The 24,196-nt window shown below is 31.2% G+C and overlaps 1 protein-coding gene across 2 annotated transcripts in view; it reads left to right on the top strand.

The window, feature by feature from the left end:
* LOC143046084 (p53 and DNA damage-regulated protein 1-like) overlaps window positions 1–15,549 on the top strand; it is a 57,241-nt gene extending 41,692 nt beyond the window's left edge. For both annotated transcript variants that reach the window (XM_076219066.1, XM_076219067.1), the window contains exon 4: window positions 14,929–15,549. In XM_076219066.1, the coding sequence (XP_076075181.1) occupies window positions 14,929–15,086 (158 nt within the window). In that variant the 3' untranslated portion in view covers window positions 15,087–15,549. The remainder of the gene's footprint in view (window positions 1–14,928) is intronic.
* The last annotated feature ends 8,647 nt before the right edge of the window (window positions 15,550–24,196 follow it).

Raw genomic sequence — 24,196 nt, 5'->3', positions numbered from 1 at the left:
TGAAAATGCATGAAATATTTGCCACTGGATGCTGAGCAACAAACAATCAATCAATCCATTGTGTAGTATCTGCCTCCTGTATTGATTTATTTGTAGATGTGCACCATCATATAACACAAAGTACCATTCAAAATAATCTATCTTTGGTTTCAATCGAGTATGTGCATTGAATTAAGCTGTTCTGGAGAAAAAATGACAGTAGACTCGTGTCTGCTTTTAGAACTCAGATTAATGATTTTTGGTTTAACCATCCTTAGAATCTCATTTACATTAGCAGTTTGTGAAAAAAGTTCCAACACTTGATGAGAGACAATGAATGATAAGTTATTATGAAATATGACTTAATAATTACAGTATAGAATAGTTAAAAATAAACTGCATGGTATAATATTTGTAATTCATTAAAAGAGGAAATAGTGCAATATACTATATCTCTTTGAAGCAGGAAAATTCAAATAAAGTATACACCTTTTTTATTGATTTTCCAACTGTAAATTCAAGTGTTACTTTCATTGTTTCTTTTATCTATACTTATTGTAGAGGAAACTCCATAATGAAATTGTAGTATTATATTTGAAGAATGAAATGTTACATCCTGAGTTAATTTCCATGTGATATAATCTGTCTGAGGATGCTTGTATTAGAGAATACTATGACAACTCATCAGCAGTACAAAACATTTATTGGTCAAAAACAACAAAAATGAGATCAAAACAAAAATATCACAAATATTCATTACAGAATAATATCAACAAAATCCATTACTTAACTTACAGAAAAATATCAAAAATAGTTAGATTCATAAAAATAAGAAGGTAGTCATTACTTATGACTCCTTTCTTTATTAGAATATTCAATGTTGTAAAAACAGAAATTCTTATCTCAGTTAAAATATATAAGATGGCTGCATTATGGTCATTCATATTGAAAGCTGATCCCAATTAGAGATTAACTACTGTGGAGTTATTTATTTTCCTAGGTACCAATTTTAGTGGTTTGAGGAAAAAAAGTTTTTTTTATGGAAATTTGATTTCAGGGTTTTGCCAAAGTCTATTACATTTAGAAAATTTGTACTTTGCTGAACTTTTAAATTGGTAAACCCTTTTCTCAATAATTCCACTAAAACTGGTATCCCCAGAAAAAAAAAAAACAATTATTCCACAGTCGTTAATTTGGTTGGAATCTTAAATGGGTGAATTTTTAAAAACTATTTTGTAATATATAAGATATTAATTGCCACATGGCTGTACAATTTGTAAAAGCCATTCGTTAATGTCAGTTTATCATTTTTCTGATTAAGCATACAAAAAGAATTATCTCTTGGAAAACCACTCAATCCTGAAAAACTTGCATACACCATTTTTTAATATATTTCTATTTGATAAAAAAGTTTTAAAAAGTATGTGAATTTTATGAAAATAATGGGAGTATAAATGTTGATTTTGTTATGTAAACTTTAAAGAGTTTATCATTTATCGGTGTTTAATTTTAAAGAATAATCATATTCCTTAGCATAAGAAAACTTTTAAGTTTTATAAAACTAAGGATAGTCGTTTACAAGAATGTGTAAAGGTAAATAGATGTAGTGGTTTTTAGAGATAAGAAAAGAGTTGTACCACATTTATACAGCTGTCATCCAGGTAAAATATTACCTGCATAAAATATGATAAAAACTTATATAAAAACAAAGTTGTCAATCCTACAGAATGCACTTTTCAAAATCACAGTCTTATAAGTCCTTTAGCACCTGGTATTTTCAGCCCATGGCTTGAATATTTTTACTGTTGACAAGCTTTGATAGAATTAAAAGTTTAATATATAAATAATGACATTAAAAACTGATTATCCGAGTGACATGATTTCTGTGGAATCAATTTGTAATTCCTTATGAAGTTTCTTACGACAAATTATACTTATTACAATTTGCAGTAACTTTTTACAATGTCTTCTAAATCTAGCATCTCCAACATAATATACAAATATGTTAACAACATTATTAACAAAATAAGATCTGAACAAAAGTGGTAATGTTCCAAGTACGATTGGACTAGGTGGGAAAATATCTCCCCGGATAAATGTTGTGATAGCATTTAATGTTAAATGTGGAATGTAACTAATAACATATGCAACAGTTATCGATAAGAAAATCTTTGTCACTGTATGTTTAGTTCTTTTCTTACCGTTATTACCATTCTCAATTTTTAGAAGACGATTCATTCTGAAATGGTCCCGTAATTCCCAAATTATTTTCGCATACAGGTATATTAGAATTCCAAAAATCAGCACAAAAATAAAAAATAATAATGTTGCTTGAATGAACGGATATTTGGTGTTTCTAACATCATCATCTGTAGAACAGTCATAACCTGTTATATTTCCTGGAAAATTTTTGACCTTTTGTCCTTGGATTATTGCAGTAGGCCATGATAGCAGTATTGAAAATGAGATTGCAAAGAAACAACACATTTTTGCCATTTTAAGAGACATTTCTTCACTGAATGGAAAACAAATTCTCCTATATCTCCCAGCAGCCATCACTGTCAGAACAAACGCTGATCCTAATTTAGCAACATCTCCAGTGAAACGAGAAAATTTACAAAATCCTTCACTATAGTACATGTATGGGAAAGCATTGTCAACTATTTCTGATGGGATAGAAATACAACATGCTGTTAAATCTAATACAGCCAAACACAGTATATAACATCTAAAGTTTGTAGGTTTGTATCTACATCCATAAACTAATAATATGATACTGTTACCCAGTATACCAACGGTTACCAGTATAGATAGGTATATCACTGTCGGTAATCTTTGTTTAGCTTCAGCATCATTCAGTTCTTGCAAAGTTCTTAAAAAAGTCTCATTTGAATTGTTAACTTTGATCATAATGAAATAGTACTGCACCTATAAACACAACATGGATGTCCTTGTTATTTATTCCTGACGTAAGTTAAGTCTGTAAAAAACGATTTCCTCTTGTTCAGTAGTTACATGTATGTGAACCTGACCTTGTACATTTTGGTGCGCCAGGTTATCAGGATAAAATCACTCTGGTGAGATAAAGTACTTTTAGGTTGACTCTTTTATCAGATAACACATGTTTAATCTACTGTAAAGAAAACACAATTCTCAATTTCACAATTATATTTTTTTATCAAATTATGATACACTTTGTGATTCCACTTTTATGGTAAAATTTATAGTAAGTTAATTATTATTCTAATTGAAAAGTATTTACGAGGTTATTTATCCATATAAGTCAAATAACGATATAACCTTTAACACTCTCTTGTCTTATTCTAGTTAACCACTTCATACTTCAATAAGTTCTATGTGCTATTGTTCCTCACTATTATATAATGAATGAATGAAGAATTTCAGAACATGTCGCAGGTAGTCGTCACAGTATCTAATTACATATAACTTATTCCACTTTTATAGATTAAGGACTATACAGATCCACTGATCGTAATGTCGGAGGTAATAGTCACAGTATCTAATTACATATAACTTATTCCACTTTTATAGATTAAGGACTATACAGATCCACTGATCGTAATGTCGGAGGTAATAGTCACAGTATCTAATTACATATAACTTATTCCACTTTTATAGCATTAGGACTAAAAAGATCCACCGTTATAGCATTAGGAGTATATAGATCCACTGATTGTAGTATCGGAGTATAGTATTTTATCAATAATACCTAGTGGTATGATAAATTATCTCCCACACGGCTATCGTAACAGTAAACAGGACTCTTATAATAGGTACACAGGATCACTGTCATAACAAGGTGGGCAGGATGTTTGTTAACAAGTATAGTTGTTGTTGTGAAGTATCAACCTTTATTTAAATAAAATATCAGTCTGCAAATATGATTTTAAGGCTGATTATTTTCATGCAGACCTTATAATTTAATGATTATAGAATTACTAGCAGCTTAAGTATTCCCAGATGCTATTTGATTATTTTTGAATATTTTTGGAGAAATTTCTTCTTGATTACAACTATAATAATTATTACATGCATGATTATTAGAGACCAATGCCATGCAAGTTTCCCAAAAAAAAAAATCACAGACAAGGTATAAGGTTTAAAGTGAACAAGAGAAAAATTTATAAAACTGAATTGTTAGTTTTAGAATGACGGGTGAATGTAGGAGGATATTTGCAGTCTAAATTTACATTTTAACATTTTACTTTGCAGGCACAAAATATTTTTCCTCTCAATTTTTAAACAATCATTTCCTGCATTTTTGTTGGACATGTTAATTATTCTATCCAGTCTTAATATATATATATATGGATTTTGTGCAAGTTTTTTATTATATATTTCAGTTCTTTCAAGTCCAGGATATTTGGTTGGTAAAATGTTTTCTTGAAGGTAGCATAAAGAATATCATGATAAACTTTGCACCTGATTTTGTTTACAAATAATATAAAAGCTCCAAGTAATGTTTAGATTGATTCATTTGTCTGAAGGGTTTGCACTTGTGTCGTCACATAAAACACATGTGTTATGCATTTTGTTGAAATTCTGTTGGGAAAATAATAGTAAACTGTTATCTAGAAGCAGGCTGGATTATTATTGAATATTAGATTGTATTGAAAGCGAACACAATTTTATTTGGTTTGCAAATCCTTAGCATTTTTAACCGGATTTTTGTGACAAAAATGTCGGTTATTGATTTGGGGATGTACGGCGGGCGGGCGGGCTGTTGGGCGGGCGGGCGGCAATCAAATGTTGTCCGTGCATTAACTCATGAACCATTCAACCAAAGCTTTTAAAATTTTAATATGTTATTACTGACAACTATACGAAGGTCAAGTTCAATAATGGCGATTTTGACTTTTACCGTTCAGGAGTTATGGTTCTTGAAAGATTGAAAAATGGAGTTTCCAGTCGTGTCCGTGCATTTACGCATGAACTGTTCTACCAAAGCTTCCCAAATTTTAATATGTTGTTACGAATGACAGAATGGAGGTCAAGTTCAATAATGACGAATTTGTCTTTTACCGTTCAGGAGTTATGGTTCTTGAAAGATTGAAAAATGGAGTTTCCAGTCGTGTCCGTGCATTTACGCATGAACTGTTCTACCAAAGCTTCCCAAATTTTAATATGTTGTTACTAATGACAGAATGGAGGTCAAGTTCAATAATGATGAATTTGACTTTTACCGTTCAGGAGTTATGGTTCTTGAAATATTGAAAAATGGAGTTTCCAGTCGTGTCCGTGCATTTATGCATGAAGTGTTCTACCAAAGCTTCTGAAATTTTAATATGCTGTTACTAATGACAAAATGGAGGTCAAGTTCAATAATGACGATTTTGAGTTTTACCGTTCAGGAGTTATGGTTCTTGAAAGATTGAAAAATGGTGTTTCCCGTCGTGTCCGTGCATTTTCTCATGAACCATTCAACCAAAGCTTTTGAAATTTTAATATGTTGTTACTGATGACAAAATAGAGGTCAAGTTCAATAATGACGATTTTGACTCTTACCGTTCAGGAGTTATGGTTCTTGAAAGATCGTAAAATGGCGTTTCCATACACGTTGTTACATTTACTCATGAACCATTCAATCTAAGGGACGACATCAAAAGATCAATGTAAGATAAAAAACTTAATTCAAATAGTTTGGGGGTGGGGGGGTTGAACGGCTGCAAGATTTGGTTATCTGACATTGATTTTTACATATATCCATATGGGTCAATCAGTTTTTCCCAAATTAAGTTAAGAGAGGGGTGGGGGGGGGGGGGGGGGGGTCAATGAAAAAACTATGTGAATTAAGTTTTTTATCCTTCATTGAACTTTTGATGTCGTCCCTAAGCTTTTCAAATTTTAATATATTGATACTGATGACAAAATGGAGGTCAAATTTGATATTGACGATTTTCACTTTCACCATTCATCAGTAATGGTTCTTGTGATATTGCCAGGACACAAATAAATGTTAATAAATCCGGTTTGCTGTTGTTGTGACAGCCTCTTGTACTCACTTATGTATTCAATTTTGTTGACATAAAAAATTACAATAAAGACAAGTAGAAAGTTACTAGATACAACTACATAGGTAAAATATTTTTGATTTGAAAAAAAATCTGAGGATGGTCAGTAATAATTAATTTTAGACTGGAAAAATAATTATGCATATATATTTAGCTAATAGTTTTGCAACGGCTTCTAACATTGAGGTTGAATTGATATCAATATTTTAAGCTTTTTAGAAGTGCCTTAGAATTCAATATCTTAAGAGTAAACAATAAAGTTCTTCAATGACACAATCTCAATGTCTTAAATCAGACTAATAGCCATGATACCTCATAGAAGGTTGTTGGTCAGTTAGGACAATCTGACTTGGAGTACTGCAGTCAAACATCAGTATTAATCTTTTCTTTACAGCAAAATGCCTTGAGTGTGTAGTTAAAGGTTATATCTCTGGTTGGCTTGCTTGATAGCTGAGTGTGAAATCATTATATGGTTAGACAGGCTACCCTCATTTCGGAGTAGTCTAGTCCTACAAACAGATAGATTAAAGGTTAATAATGACTTCACGGTCTAAATAGCAAGAAAGCTTACCAAAGATTTTACCTTTACCTGCACATTCAAGGCATTTTGCTGTAATAAGATTTTTTTTTCATAAAGAGACCACAAACCCCCTGAACCTCCATCCCAGGCTACAGGTGTGAATACTGAAGTGCTTGAAGAGTGATGCACTCCCAATGTGGTAACTATAGAGAAGTACTTGAAAGTCAGACAAAGGTGCTTAGTTAGATTGGTTATAGCCACATAAAAATTGTACAGAAATTCATTTGTGTGAAACAATTTAAATATCTACAACTAGAAACCTAGATAATTGATACTGTTTGTATTAACTTTTAATGCACATGACAATCGTGCTCACGTCAATCAGTTCATGAAAAATTCATTTCTAAGTATCAATTATATAATTATCTACAACTAAAAAACTAAAGGTAAAATGATATCTTTGATATAAATAGAACAAAAGTCTATACTAGCTCAGTACATTGTTCAATTTTTAAATGGTAACTTGATCAAGTTTTAAGTGTATCAAGGTTTTTTAAATTATTGAACAACCTTAAAAACTTTTATATAGAATAATTCTGACAAAGGCCAAAAATATTGAGAATGATGTGATGTACCAAATGTTGTTAAGAGGACTAATCCAGGCACGGATCCAGGGGAGGGGGGTCTGGGGGTTGGAACCCCCCTTTTTTGGACAATCAATGCATTTGAATGGGGACATGTAGTTGGAACCCCCCCTTTTGTCCTGGCTTAGGAACCCCCCTTTTTTTAAATGGCTGGATCCACCCCTGTAATAAGTCGTTTTCCTGAGAATAGCAATTTTACAAAATTGTTTGTGATTTTGGCCATTTGTGATAAAATTATAAATATATCAAATATATCAAGAGAAACTATATACAGCAAAAATGATTAGCAGGACAAGATTTGATAATAATGAGTCAACTTGACAGAAATAGGCAGGTGACTCCTTGTAGAAGTTATTGCCCTAGAAACATATTTTTTTACCTTTTTTTTAATTTTACTGTCGCAAAAAGTTATTACAGAAAAAGTGCTAGTAGCAATGATCTTCAGGACAAGGTCTGTGAATAAGTCATCATGGTTTGAAATAGTCAGTTGACTCATTATAGAAGTTATTGCCTTTGAATTACAATTTTATCAATGTTTAAGTTTAGTTTTTTGCAGAACGGTTAGAAGCTTGATAGTACTAGAACTGTTAAATAATCAAACTATCTACAAACAAAATCTATAAATAAGTCAAGCAGTCAAAGAAATTGTCAGTTAATAACACCTTTTATGAATTGTTGCCTGAAATTAACAGTTTTTTTACCTTCTCTTTTTTTATGTTTCTCCAGAAACTAAAGGAGATAGACAGAAACTTTAAAAAAAAAAATAAAAAATGTTCAAATAGAAAAGATCTTCAAATAAGTCATGTTCCAACCCCTGGACCCTCCCCCCGCCCTGGATCTGCCACTGAACCCTACAATACCAGACAGATTATCAAACCATTAACAAATATTACTGAACATTTTTTGAAATACTCACTTTATGTAACATCATTGCTTTATTGACAGTATCGGTACATAAGAAATACTCACTTTATGTAACATCATTACTTTATTGACAGTATCGGTACATAAGAAATACTCACTTTATGTAACATCATTACTTTATTGACAGTATCGGTACATAAGAAATACTCACTTTATGTATCATCATTACTTTATTGACAGTATCGGTACATAAGAAGTACTCACTTTATGTAACATCATTGCTTTATTGACAGTATCGATACATAAGAAATACTCACTTTATGTAACATCATTGCTTTATTGACAGTATCGGTACATAAGAAGTACTCACTTTATGTAACATCATTACTTTATTGACAGTATCGGTACATAAGAAATACTCACTTTATGTATCATCATTACTTTATTGACAGTATCGGTACATAAGAAATACTCACTTTATGTATCATCATTACTTTATTGACAGTATCGGTACATAAGAAGTACTCACTTTATGTAACATCATTGCTTTATTGACAGTATCGGTACATAAGAAATACTCACTTTATGTAACATCATTGCTTTATTGACAGTATCGGTACATAAGAAATACTCACTTTATGTAACATCATTACTTTATTGACAGTATCGGTACATAAGAAATACTCACTTTATGTAACATCATTACTTTATTGACAGTATCGGTACATAAGAAATACTCACTTTATGTAACATCATTACTTTATTGACAGTAACGGTACATAAGAAATACTCACTTTATGTATCATCATTACTTTATTGACAGTATCGGTACATAAGAAATACTCACTTTATGTAACATCATTGCTTTATTGACAGTATCGGTACATAAGAAATACTCACTTTATGTAACATCATTGCTTTATTGACAGTATCGGTACATAAGAAATACTCACTTTATGTAACATCATTTCTTTATTGACAGTATCGGTACATAAGAAATACTCACTTTATGTAACATCATTGCTTTATTGACAGTATCGGTACATAAGAAATACTCACTTTATGTAACATCATTACTTTATTGACAGTATCGGTACATAAGAAATACTCACTTTATGTAACATCATTGCTTTATTGACAGTATCGGTACATAAGAAATACTCACTTTATGTATCATCATTACTTTATTGACAGTATCGGTACCTAAGAAATACTCACTTTATGTAACATCATTGCTTTATTGACAGTATTGGTACATAAGAAAAATGATAAGATATATACTAATCTATAATTGGATCTTTAGTTTTATTTTCATAGAGAATTTGACTATAATGAACATATATAAAATCATGTTAATTTTATAATGTTTATTATGACATAAAAAAAAACATATCTAGTGGTAACAGATGTTATTATGAATCAATGGGCTTTTAGATATTATTTACCTATTATCTTAGGTGTTCAAATAAGGTAAAAATTGGTACCTGAGGTCCTTTGACAACGGAATTGTGAAAACTGCCATGAGTTATATATCTCTAATATTTTTGTACTTTTGTAACAACTAACATTTGACTTTGTTTTGACTGATTTCATTATGAAAATTGATTTTTTTACCAGTCATTGTGTATGTATATATAAATTTCTGTGGGAATTATGATTGAAATATGATCATGATAAATGTCTATTTGACAAGAACATTTTTCGATTGAGGTCCTTCGAACAGGTCTTCAGTTATGTTTAAATTTATTGCAATATGTCATAGGCAATATAAAATAATTTTGGTAGGCAGATGTATCGTTTTATAATATACTATTTTATTATTATTTTACCAGGCACTGCATTGATTTAATAATGTAAATCATTATATTAGAAAATCATTTCATAATTTTTAGAAAATAAATTAGCTTATGGTGATTGATGTACTTGTTTTTATCAACTTTATTGTGATGATGGTGCTAGAAAATATTAATCATAAACACTATATCATGAAATATAAATTAATAAATAAAAAGATAATATGTCTGAAATAGAAAATATTGAACCTGCCATTTTGCAATTGCTGTGATATGGCTTATCTGAAATGGGAAGTGAGAAAATAAGCATCTTTACAAAAAATTCCCATAAAATGTTTTTTTTGAGAAACACAGTAAAAAGTCAGTTTTGAATTGAACTTTTTATCTTTACTGATGTTCAATATCAAATGCGACATAAATAATTAATTAATTAGTAATTAATGTTCAGTTTATCATTTGATTGTCAATGCATAAAGAGTGCTTTAATAATATTTGTCAATATATTAAGATAGGTTCTATCTAGAAAAATTTTAAGGCATGTCCATAACTATTTAAAGATTGTTTGTCAGGGAAAAACACCTGAATAGGATAATTTCATATTATAGATTCTTTTGCCAAGGGAAAGAACTCCTTAAGTAGAATAAAGTGTATCCCTAGCAGTAAACCTTTGATTAAAGAAAAAAGAAATATATATGTATAATTTTTTATGGAATAATTTTTTTACAGAATTATCCATTAAAGGAAAATACTTAATTCACTGTTAACTATAATTTTGTTGGAATCTGATGTCAATTCATCACTCAATAAATCTGTAATCATTCAAAGTGTCAAAATACCTTTTTGTGCAAACTTTGGAATTTGTAAGTTCAAAATTTAGAAATTTTCTATGACGTGCTATTGAATGTTTAGTTTTAAACTATTCTTTTAGTGATGCAAGTAATCAGCTTAATTAATCACTGTTACTTTAAGTAGGAATAACAGTTAGAATCCAATTATTTGTTAATCATTTCTTCTGCAATAAAGCAATATTTTAAAGCATCAGTTTTGGAAGATTTATCCCCCCTTGATGTTTTTGTAAAGAATCTTTCATACATCACCTGTTGTTGTTGCATTGATATATTTTTTTAAACCTGCCTGCTTGAATAATTGATTGGAAACATTTTCTACTATTTAGATTAGAAATTTTCAAGCTAGGAGAATTTTACCATAAGTTTAGAATTACTTAAAACAGGCTATTATTTGAACTTGGAATTATTTTTAATTATGGAATTTGCATAATTTCTTGTGTTGGAAATTTTTAATAAATTCCATGATTATTTGGTAAAAAAATGTATTATAATGTTTTGAGAGGATCATAACACTTTCCATACAATGTATTTTGTATAGATAGTGTTGTGCGCAGCACAGTACATTCTATTGAAAATGTAACTATCTTCTTTGTAATAGAAAGTGTTGTGCGCAGCACAGAACATTTGTGTACTGAATAAACATGGAATTTAGTAAAAATTTCCACCACAAGAAATTATGCAAATTCCATAATTAAAAGTAATTCCAAGTTCAAATAACATAAAACTACCTGAAGAGCTTTATAAAGGTTAAAAGAACATTGAATAATTACATTCCATGTCTTTGAGATATTAGTTCTCAGTAATTTATTTTATCCACAAAAAGGAAATGAAAATGCTGAAAGTAACAGAGTCGAAAGTTGACCATGTTCTTGATTGGGTTTAAATGGATTTACCAATAACAGACGTATTAATTAAGATTGATTGACTTGCACTTTTAATTAGATTGTACGCGGAATTGGGGTTATATAGAAAATAACAAAACACTGTTGTGAAGTAGAATTGTGGGTGTCTCTGATATTATCTGTTTTGTAATTAGAGGTTGTTATATCCTTTATCTTGTCGGTTAATATCGTCATCAGTTCGTTAACTCATCTTCAGTGCCTATCACAAAAGGTTAATGAATTTTTTTTTCAAGATTTAAAAGAATTTTCAAAGGGTGTTGAAGTGCAGTTAAGGTGTTATATTCAATTTGCTGCACCCTCATGACTGTATATCAGAAATTATATCAGAGGGCATTAACAACATCTACTATAGTCTAAAAGAATAGTTTCAGGAAATTAGGTTCAAGCAATTTCTGGCAAAAAAGGAAGACATTGACTCTTTATACTCACACTGAAATAGTGGGAGGCATATAGTTTCAGGACTGTATGTCCATCTGTCTGTTTCTTGGTTCAGTATCAGGTTAAAGTTTTGGCTATGGGTACCTGTAGATGCAAAGCAGCTGTGCTCTCATCAATTTCACATGCTCTTAATGATGCAATGTTTTCTAAATATATGCCAAATTAGGGTTTGAGCCCTTATAAAACATGTAATTGGAAACTGTAAAATTATTATACATTCTAAGGTAATAGTTTTGGTGAAAATTAGGTTACCATGCAGTATTGGTCATAACAACTTGAAACAAAGAGCACATGAAACATTCTGAAATATTTATGTCAAATAAGGTTTTGAGTCTTTTGATTATTGGTGTCCACATATTCTTGTTGTTTATGCAACATTTATTTTAGGGGTGCTTTCCCCCTTACAAAAGAAAAAAAGTGTAATAAAGGTACAGCCAGTTTTGTGTCAAAATAAGGTCTTCTAATTCCTATATCTCAAAAAGAATATACCACCCCAACCCCTCACATTCTTTATTTGTGCCTGTTGTTTGGAAGTTGTTGCGTCTGGCATACTAAATTATAATCCTGGTACTTTTGATAACTTTTTACACCACTGGGTCGATGCCACTGCTGGTGGACGTTTCGTCCCCGAGTGTATCACCAGCCCAGTAGTCAACACTCTGGTGTTGACATGAATATCAATAACATGGTCATTTTTATAAATTTCCTGTTAAGAAAACTTTGAATTTTTCGAAAAACTAAGAATTTTCTTATCCCAGGCATAGATTACCTTAGCCATATTTGGCACCACATTTTGGAATTTTTGGTCTTCAATGCTCTTCAACTTTGTACTTGTTTGGCTTTATAAATATTTTGATATGAGCGTTGCTGATGAGTCTTATGTAGACGAAACGCGCGTCTGGCGTACTAAATTATAATCCTGGTACTTTTGATAACTTTTTGGAACCATAATTTAAAAAAAAAACATTAAAAAATTCTGTTAACAACGTTGAACAATCAATCATACATACATACATACATACATACAGCTAGTTAATGTATTAAAAAGTATTTTACCTTCCCTCTCATGGAGTTGTTTACTGTAAAAAACAATGTTTAAAATATTGATGATGCAAAGCTGCATGTTGTTTTAATGAACTTGATACATTTTCAGCATATTTGGTTTCAAGTAATTAACTACCCAGAATCGTACGATGTTCAATTAATTCATTATTAGAAAGTTGAGAATAATTCGTAAAACCCATTTGGTCCTATCTGGAAACAACATGCACAAAATTTATAGTCATTGAAAATCCTTTCTGGTTGTTAGGATCACTCCTGAGTAAACTTCTCACACATAATTGAAATCTAATGCTATTATGACCAAAAGGGAAATCTCTCGTTGTTAAATGTCATGATCGCTGCTCAGAAACAGGGAAGTTACAGCATGTATGTCATTAATCAACAGTACCAGGAGTAATACCTTTTGTTTTAAGTAGTTTTATATTGAATTTAATTACATGAAGTATTTCTATTTTTTATCATCAGGATTATTTCATATGATATTCTGCTTTTAGTTAATAAGAATTGATTGTGAAGTTTTATAAGAATAACTTTCATTCAGTTACATCAGGTAATATGATAGAATAGTGAAATGATTTCATATTACACCTGGAAATTTCTGTCTCTAGATACAATATTACATTTTATTCAGAGGTGAATTTATGCTATCAAAAGTGGTATGCATTTGGCAGACTGATATTATTTTATGTATAATATATATATTTCTTTCCCCTATAAAATCTTTGAAATCATTTGTCAAACATTCACAAAACTAAGCTTGAAAATGCCCCTTAGAAAAACTTGGGCGTCAGTGTACATTTTTTCTGCTAGGGACATTTTTTCAAGACATAAACAAGATCTTTACCAATCTTTGGTCAAATGTCTTAAAGACCCATTATTGACTTTTGGTTACTTATTTAAAGATCTTAGGGTTAATATGTCCTGAAGATGCTTGCCATATATGCAACTGGACTTTAAGCAACCAACAATCATCAATCTTAAGAATTATCAGCAGCAGAAATTCCCCATGAAAAAGTAAAGATAAGGGCACTCCCTATGAACTTGAACATATTAGGACTCTTGTTTGGGAACAATTTGCAAGAATTAAGGTTTCTTCAATGTATTTGAAGCCTTATAATTGACCTATGTTACCAGTTTCCCTCACCAATTACATGAAATGCTTTCATGTAAATTGTTGTGACTGTTTTTGATTGTTGTGTTTATTAAATGAAGGAATATGAACCAGAGTATTCATCCCATAAAAAAAAGCTGTCATAGTTATTATATAGTTATGTTCTAGTATAGCAGTGCTCATAATTCAATGTCAAAAGCAGAAAAAACAGTAATCACCATATTCTGTTCATTATCATCGACATATTTAAAAACCAATCCAGAGAGTTGGAAAACAAACAAAAAACTTAAACACAACTGAAACTGTATATAATATATAAGCCTAATATTTTCTTTAGTATATGTATTATAATTTGATTTAATATGGTAGTTATCAGCCAGATGATGTACATATTTTCCTAAATCTTATGCAAGATTGATGGTTATATATATATAGGAGTATATTTATATAAAATTTCTTAATATTCCCATCACATTCTGGCAGACAATTTCCATCACAAATTTCCAATTATTGTGGCCATTAGCTATGTTTAGCAAACTGTAACACACTTTTAGTGTAAGAATCAGTTCACTTTTAAAAAAGATAAAAGCTGACCATATACTTAATTGTATTTGATAAGGAATATTGACAGCAAAATTCTATAACATTTCTGATCAGCTGTATATTCAGACATCTAATAGTTCAAAGTAAAAGCAATAGAACAAAGACAGATAACAATTTCGTTTCTCTTTTCAGATTTTGAAGAACTTGACAATCAAATAAATGATTTAAGAAGAGAATTGAAGCCTAAAGTCAGTAAATTACGTGATATGGAGAAAAAGGAGGATATAAAAGGATTTAACCTCAATCCATTGTCAAAGGAGGAAATGAGAGCAGTAGAAGAACTTATTTGATCAATTGGAATAGAGCATGTGTACTAATTCTTAGGAAATTTGAAGTTACAAGTTAATGGAAATTTCAAAAAGAGGTGGACAGAGTGAACAAAAACATGTATGGTTCAATGATTGGCGCTCCATCAAATGATAATTACTCACTCGGAAACAAATCTGTCTGTCTTACAGCCATAATCAGTTATATATCTTTTTTTCCAATTTTTTCCTGTCAATTGATGGGTTGTAAAGGGACTTGTTTAGCTAAATACAATTCCATATATACCATTTATCTGATAGATTTCCAACATTCATTGAAATTGATTAAACTACTGAACTGACTAGGCCATCTTCATTGTGATATGGGATTACCAGTAATTAAATGATAATGGTAGCCCGTTGAACTGTGACAAAAATTGATGAATGTTTGTTATTTTATTTCATTATTTATTGGTTTGTTAGGAAAATTAAAGATAATGAAAAGCTATTTTATGTGTTTATGTTCTGCTTAGTGTTAATGAAAAGCAAACTTTCTATTGGTAAGTCAACATTTTATCAATCAAAGGTCAATACAACACTTTATAAACCCTAAAATATAACACAAACCAAATCAAATGATTTCTTATGGACAAGAGAAAAAGATCAAACAAATTTCTTATACAGGTCTAGGCAGTAAAATACATATTAATTTTAAAGAAACAATCTTCTTGTTTGGGATACATTCTATAACATCATAAATGACATGATCTGATTTGGAATTACTAGGACTAGACAATGTCATAAAACAACATCTTACGAGACCACATTTGGAAATCACAAGGATTAGTTTATATAATCCATAACCAAGAACATAGTGCCATTAAACAAAATGTAGCATAAAGTGCAAATCAATACAAAATGTAGCATAAAGTGCAAATCAATACAAGATGAAGCACAAAGTGCAAAGCAAAACCAAATGTAGCACAAAGTGCAAAGCAATAAAAGATGTAACACATAGTGCAAATCAATACAAGATGTAGCACAAAGTGCAAAGCAATACAAAATGTAGCACAAAGTGCAAAGCAATACAAAATGTAGCACACAGTGCAAAGCAATACAAAATGTAGCACACAGTGCAAAGCAATACAAAATGTAGCACAAAGTGCAAAGCAATACAAAATGTAGCACAAAGTGCAAAGCAATACAAAATGTAGCACACAGTGCAAAGCAATACAAAATGTAGCATACAGTGCAAAGCAATACAAAATGTAGCACAAAGTTCAAAGCAATAAAAGATGTAAAACATAGTGCAAAGCAATACAAAATGTAGCACACAGTGCAAAGCACAATAAATGTAGCACAAAGTGCAAAGCAATACAAAATGTAGCACAAAGTGCAAATCAATAAAAGATGTAAAACATAGTGCAAAGCAATACAAAATGTAGCACACAGTGCAAAGCACAATAAATGTAGCACAAAGTGCAAAGCAATACAAAATGTAGCACAAAGTTCAAAGCAATAAAAGATGTAAAACATAGTGCAAAGCAATACAAAATGTAGCACACAGTGCAAAGCACAATAAATGTAGCACAAAGTGCAAAGCAATACAACATGTAGCAATAAGTGTAATGCAATTCAAAATGTAGCACAATAAATGTAGCACAAAGTGCAAAGCAATACAAAATGTAGCTCAAATTGCAAAGCAATACAAAATGTAGCACAAAGTGCAATGCAATACAAAATGTAGCACAAAGGGCAAACAATACAAGATGTAGCACAAAGGGCAATGCAATACAAGATGCAAAACATAGTGCAAATCAATACAAGATGTAGCGCAAAGTGCAAAGCAATACAAGATGTAAAACATAGTGCACAACAATACAGGATGTATGACAAAGTGCTATGCAATACAAAATGTAGCACAAAGTGCAAAGCAAAACGAGATGTAGCACAAAGTGCAATGCAATACAAAATGTAGCACAAAGTGCAAAGCAATACAAAATGTAGCATACAGTTCGAAACAATACAAAATGTAGCACAAAGTGCAAAGCAAAATAAAATGTATCATACAGAGCGAAACAATACAAAATGTAGCACAAAGTGCAAAGTATTACAAGATGTAAAATAAAGTGCAAAGCAATACAATATGTAAAACATAGATGGTTCTTCAATTGAAAGATATTCTTTCTCCATTATTGTCAACGGTGGCAATGGTCATGAAAAGTACAAATCTGGTTCGGTAGTCGGCCATTAACAAGGACAGAACGACATGATTGTCGCAGTAACCATATAGTAAAGCACTGTGTCAAGCGCTGCTGGATATTCGGACTAAAACAAAATCGGGCTATCACAAAATCGGACTATAACAAACTCAGACTATCACAAACTCGGCCTACCATTACTTATATGCAAAAATATATTGAACAAACTCACTTTTTAAATTTCAAATTAAGTATTGATAATCAATTTCAAATATAGAAAGCAACACCAAACATCATTCTTATATTCTTCTAGTAGTCCGAGTTTGTTATAGTCCGATTTTGTAAGGCCGATTATGTAATAGGCCGAGTGTGTTATGTGTGTTATAGTTCAATTTTATTATAGGCCGAGATATCATGGATTCTTATCAAGTAATGTTAATGCAATTGTCGAATATAGTGTAAGACAATACATGTACCAATATATCACTTGTAGATTAAATACTTCTCATTTAATAGTATATTCTAGATTTTCAGTTTCCTAACATGAATTATGCAATGAGACTTTCTGGCCAAGGTTCTATAGTTTTTTTTGCAGATTATTGTGTTTCTTTTCTTTGTCATAGCCTTGATGATGTCTGTCCCACGATTGTGACTTGTGATCCCACTTGGGGTTGTCAGTTGTCATAATACATCCCATGATGTGTATCACTTTATTTAGTTTTGAATTTAAAATCCAGAATGAAATCGAGTATTTTGTATGCCATTTATGCCATACATTGCTTTTAATAAGACAACAATAAAACTATATCTAAATTTACATGTTTGTCCATCACATCACTTTAAGAGTTTCTTTTTGATATATTGCATTTGGAATAGTTATATTTACTCGGAAGCTATAATGCCCATCAGCGTTGCCACAGGCATCCCCTGCCAATTATAACAGACCTTTGACATATAACAGAGCCATTATGAAAACACCAATGAAGTAATCATATAATATAAAATGTACACTGTTATCAGAAATTGGCGTTGGAAATGCCATTTGGTCTCTATTGAATGGATTTGAAAAACTTGCCTAAAGTCTTAATTGAAACAAAACAAATCTGCATTATCAATAATGACCTGCTTATCAAATAAAATGGGTTAAAAAGTATTTTGTTTACAAAAATAAAGAAACAAAAGCCATATTATATGCTCCTAATCATAATTAGAATGCTGACGAACATCTGCGTTGAGGAAACATGCAGTAATTACGGTTCAGAGAACTAATAAACCATGCCCACATCTTATTTGTTAGCTATCAGAACATTTACTACAGAGACTTGTAATGTCACTGACAGAATCAACAAATCCGAACTTAATGAGTACTAAGTAGTTAAATGCATCTAGAACTTTTTCCACCTACACTTTTGATTTACGCATCTCATCTGCGTATTTAAAATTAACAATGACATTTGCTCCGAGTCTTTTACAAGGACATCAGCTGTCAAATTCATGATCACCAATTTGACTCAAATTCTCTTATTTGATATATAACATACTAAAACGTATATATCCATAGGCGGATCCAAGAGGGGTTGGGGGGTTGAAACACAGATTTCTAGCTACTCCCCTTTCGTGGGAAAAATGTGGTTGATTATATAGGAAATCATTGAAGCATGACTGGAGCGGGGCCCCCTTCGGTCAGTCAGCGGGCATCCCTTTAGGAAAAGTTCTGGATCCGCCACTGATATCCAAAATACAAAAAAAGTCCAAAAAGATAAAAACTTACAATATATGAACTCATTATACAGTATAAGTATTTCGTGTGATTTTTTTCAGTAGAAACCATCTAATTAACCATGGATACGACATCGAAACATGTTTCATTTGTAACTCACAGAAAATGTTCTACGTCCTGCTTGTAACAACTACATCAATTCAGCTGAACTTTTTCATAAATAATTTTAGACTCTAGACCAGTTTGACAATGCAAATTTTATTTTAAATCTGACTATAGTTTGTACAAAAAAGTCAGCTGTGTGGCAAACTGCAAACCAAACGCTTCCGTTTTTAACAAATTCTGTGCTGCAACCTACCGGCAATATAGTACCATGTTAATGAAGGTTGAGGATATGAAAGTCTGAAAAAGTTTTCATGGATTTGTAGCTTAATTTTATGACAAATGGGAGAATTGCAATTACGAGAATTCTTAAAGAGGGCGTAAAGTTTATGCGTACCTTGATAGTATAAAAATAAGGAAATGTGATATGATTATCAATGAGACAGCTATCAACCAAAGTTCAAATGGAGTGGATGTAAGCAGTTATAGCACCAGTATAAGACTGTTGTTTGTCAAGCTTTTAAATCGCCTCAAGTCGTAAACAAGTTTCGAATAAATGAAACAAAAATTATTAAAGATATGTCATCTCATTAATTCTTCAAATAACAAAAACATTCAGATATGACATAGGTTAACAACGGACGAGATTCCCGCCTTGGTAAACGCACGTGCATTACGAATAGATTAAACCTGTTGTATTTTTAGATCTCAACTCTCCCCCTTTTCATCGCGATCAGCGGACTAAAATAAGGTACACAACAAAAATTGAGAACCTAGGATATTACAAAAAAAAAACCAAACAAAAAACAACTGCATTGTCCCTTATTTTGGTTGCTGTTATCTGTAAAACTTGTATGACAAAAATATCGAACATTAAGGGCGAAGCCAAAATAATTAAAGCCAAGGAGGTAAAATAACCGAAACAGGGAAAGAGCTTCATTATCAAAAAGGGCATTAAAATAGCAAAATCCATCTAAGGCCAATTTTGCCTGGGAGATTTGCAAACTTAGTTTTTTTATGATTTTAAAATTAATGAACGGATAATTTTAGAAAGGTTTAATACACATCATGTTACTACCGAAGTGCTGAAATTGATCTTCACTGAATATTGAAAAAATTTGACAACGCAAGTTTTATGATTTCGAAATTCATGAACGGATAATTTTAGAAAGGTTTAATACACATCATGTTACTACCGAAGTGCTGAAATTGATCTTCACTGAATATTGAAAAATTTTGACAACGCAAGTTTTATTTCAAATCTATCCCCAGTTCTTAAAAATAGTCATACTTCTAGCGAACACTACCATAATGGTAATTTGTGCATGGCAATCTTTCGGACATATTTTATCAATTCAACATGGTGTTTGTGGAAGAGAAATTACGAAATTTTAAATAGCTTATAAAGTTTTCATTGAACTTTCCAGGATAACTGTGTCGAAATCTTATGAAATGGGTTACCTTATTTTAATTATTACGATGATGTTATTTTAGAGCTCTTAAAATAAAATACGATACTTTTAGATTACTTTAAATATTCTCATTCTTGAAGATGTTCAAATTTGCATTAACATTTTTGCATATTTCTTGACAAAGTATTCTATAAAGGCAACAGTAGTATACAGATGTATACAGATGTTCAACTCATAAATCGATAGAAAAAAAAAACAAATCCGGGTCACAAACCAAAACCGAGGGAAACGAATTAAATATAAGAGAATTACGACACAACATTAAAATTTAACACACACAGAAACGAACTAAGTATTAGACAAAATCCGATGAGATAACAAATATAACATCAAGACTAAATACATGATTTGGGATAGAAAAGTACCCTGATATAATATACAATAATTGCAGAATTTAAAAGTAAGAAAATAACCCCAAGTGGAATCTTAGTTGTACGTGTACCTTATCAGTAGTGGTGGTTAGTATGGCAAATCTGTGATATCTGTGATATCGGCATATCATAATATTTGTATTCAAATCTTCTTTATCAAATCTCTGAATATTTAACCTAACTAACAGTTGAAAATGTATTATCTCAGCAAAACTATTAAGAAGGACGGGAAATTGGTTGCGTGAAAAAAGTCATTTATATTAGTAAGCACAAAATTAAAGGGACTTATTTTGTGATTGTGACAATTTAAGATTGTGATGATTAAGTTTATCTGATAATTATGTTCATTTAATCACACATATTCAGATAGACTAGTAATCGATCAAATAAAGTTTATGATAGAGGGCTGCTGCTCACAAGAAAGCTATTAAACCAAGAGTTCCAAATGGTGAAGTTGAAATCATCCTTTCGTACATTTTACAGACGCCATCACGAGTTGGTTAACCGTTATGGAATAACCGATTCACACATGATATCGGATATGTTCCTTACGTCGTAACTACAATCCCTTTCATGAATGTGACTTACCGAATTAGACTGTTTGCCGGATTTGTTATCATATAAGCAGCACGACGGGTCCACATGTGGAGCAGGATCTGCTTACCCTTCCGGAGCACCTGAGATCGCCTCTAGTTTTTGGTGGGGTTCGTGTTGTTTATTCTACAAATGGTTTTCTATGTTGTGTCGTATGTGCTGTTGTTTGTCTGTTTGTCTTTTTCATGTTTAGCCATGGTGTTGTCAGTTTTTTTTTTAGATTTATGAGTTTGACTGTCCCTTTGGTATCTTTCGTCCCTCTTTTATGTCAATAGAACAAACTCTCGCACTTAATTCGAATAGTATGCAGCGTCAATATATGACTTATACTAACGCCAATTTCAACAACTCATTATTTCTATTGACCATTTGGTGCATACTGAAAGTACGCTGCAAGTCATTGATATTTTGACTGATTTAAAGAATATTGTATGTATGAACTGAGACTTGAAGAATACGTCCGTGTAACACCCCAAAGACACGAATAATGAAAAATACATTGAGGGAATGATACTGTTATATAATATGTTATGCTCCTAAATGCCTAAAGTCGTAAACAAGTTTCGAATAAATGAAAAAAAAAATCATTAAAGATATGTCATCCCATTAATTCTTCAAATAACAAAAACATTCTGATATGACATAGGTTAACAACTGCACGTGCATTGCGACAGAGTTAAACCAGTTGTATTTTAAGATTCCGACCTTCCCCCTTTTCATCTCGATCAGCGGACTAAAATAAGGTAATAACTGAAAATAAAAATTAAGGATTTAACTACAAAACAACAACTGCATTGTCCAATTTTGTTTGCGATTATTTGTAAAACTTGTATACCAAAAATACCGAAATCTTAAGAAATGTGTTAACGCATCCTAATTTAACGGTGATGTTGTTTTAGAGCTCTTAAATAAGATACAATCCTTTTAGATTTATCATTTACTCATTCTTGAAGATGTTCAAATTTGCATGACAATTTTTGAATATTACCTGACAAAGTATTCTATAATACACAAGAATTGTAAAAGTTGGCTTTGCCATCGTATGTCATATCTGTGATATCTTTGATAACCACATATCATAATATTTGCATAAATGAATATTTAACCAAACTAACAGTTGAAAATGTTTTATCTCATCAAGACGATTTAGAAGAACGGTGAAATGGTCATGCAAACAAGCCATTTATATTTAAAGCACAAAGTAAAAGGACTTATTTAAAATTGTGACAATTTAAGATTGTAATGATGAAGATTATCTGACAATTCTGTATTTAAACACACATATTCAGATAGACAATATTATAGTTATCGGTCAAATACAGTTTAGGTCAACAGCACAATCTTTAACACTTAATTCGAATATGCATTGTCAATAAAATTAACGGTACCAATTTTCTTGCACCATATGCGCATTTCAACAATACATGTCTCTTCAGTGATGCTCGTAGCCAAAATATTAGAAATCCAAAGCTTATATAAAAGATGAAGAGCTATAATCCAAAAGGTCCAAAAAGTATAGCCAAATCAATATGTGACTTATACTAACGCCAATTTCAACAACTCGTTATTTCTATTGACCATTTGGTGTATACTGAACATATGCTGCAAGTCACTGATATGTTGACTGATTTAAAGAATATTGTAGAAACTGAGGTATGGAGAATACATCCATGTAACAACCCAAAGACACGAACAATGAAAAACACCTTCAAGTTGAGGGAATTATACAGTCATGTATTATGTCAAGCTCCTAATCGCCTCAAGTCGTAAACAAGTTTTGAATAAATGAAACAAAAATCATTAAAGATATGTCATCTCATTAATTCTTCAATTAACAAAAACATTCAGAGATGAAATAGGTTAACAAATGACGAGATTCCTGCCTTGGTAAATGCACGTGCATTGCAACAGGGTCTCGACCCTTCCTTTCTTAAACTCGAACACCTCACTAACTTTAGGTACCTTACTATAAATGAGAATGATCCAGGGATATTACTAAAACAACACTGCTCAGTTGTCCCTTTTTTGTTTGCAGTTATCTGTAAAAATTACATAACAAAAATACCGAACTCCAAGAGGGAAGTCCATAAAAACTTGCGCATAGGTAATCATTAACCATTTATAACACTATTTGGTGTAGGTATAGATATATTAGAAGATGTGGTATGAGTGTCAATGAGACAACGCTCCGTCCAATTCACAATTTATAATAAAAGAGGGGTGAAAGTTACCAGAGGGAAAGTCAAATTTATAGATAATAAGTAAACCATTTTCAGTCAAAGTACGATCTTCAATATAGATATAAAAAAGAAGATGTGTTATGATTGCTAATGAGACAACTCTCCACATTAGACCAAAATGACACAGAAATTGGCTCACGCCCAACAGCAAGATATAAAGGGCACCAAAAACGATAAGTGTAAAACCATTCAAACAGGTAACGGTAACCAACAGTCTATATACACACACAAAAAGAGAAACACTTGTGAACTACATCAACAAATGACAACTACTGTCCATTAGGTTTCCTGAGGATAGGTGCATGCAAATGCAGCGGATTTAAAATATCAATCAAAATGAATAAACTCAATCAAAAGACATATTAACAAACACGTGAACATAAACCGAACGAATTGTGTTCATATATAATTATGTATACTATAAACAGCAAGGAGATTGCAGAGAAGAAAATGAT

The sequence above is a fragment of the Mytilus galloprovincialis genome, chromosome 9 (assembly GCF_965363235.1).
Source record: "Mytilus galloprovincialis chromosome 9, xbMytGall1.hap1.1, whole genome shotgun sequence".
NCBI classification, from domain to species: domain Eukaryota; kingdom Metazoa; phylum Mollusca; class Bivalvia; order Mytilida; family Mytilidae; genus Mytilus; species Mytilus galloprovincialis.
This window is presented reverse-complemented; position numbering and strand designations above follow the sequence as displayed.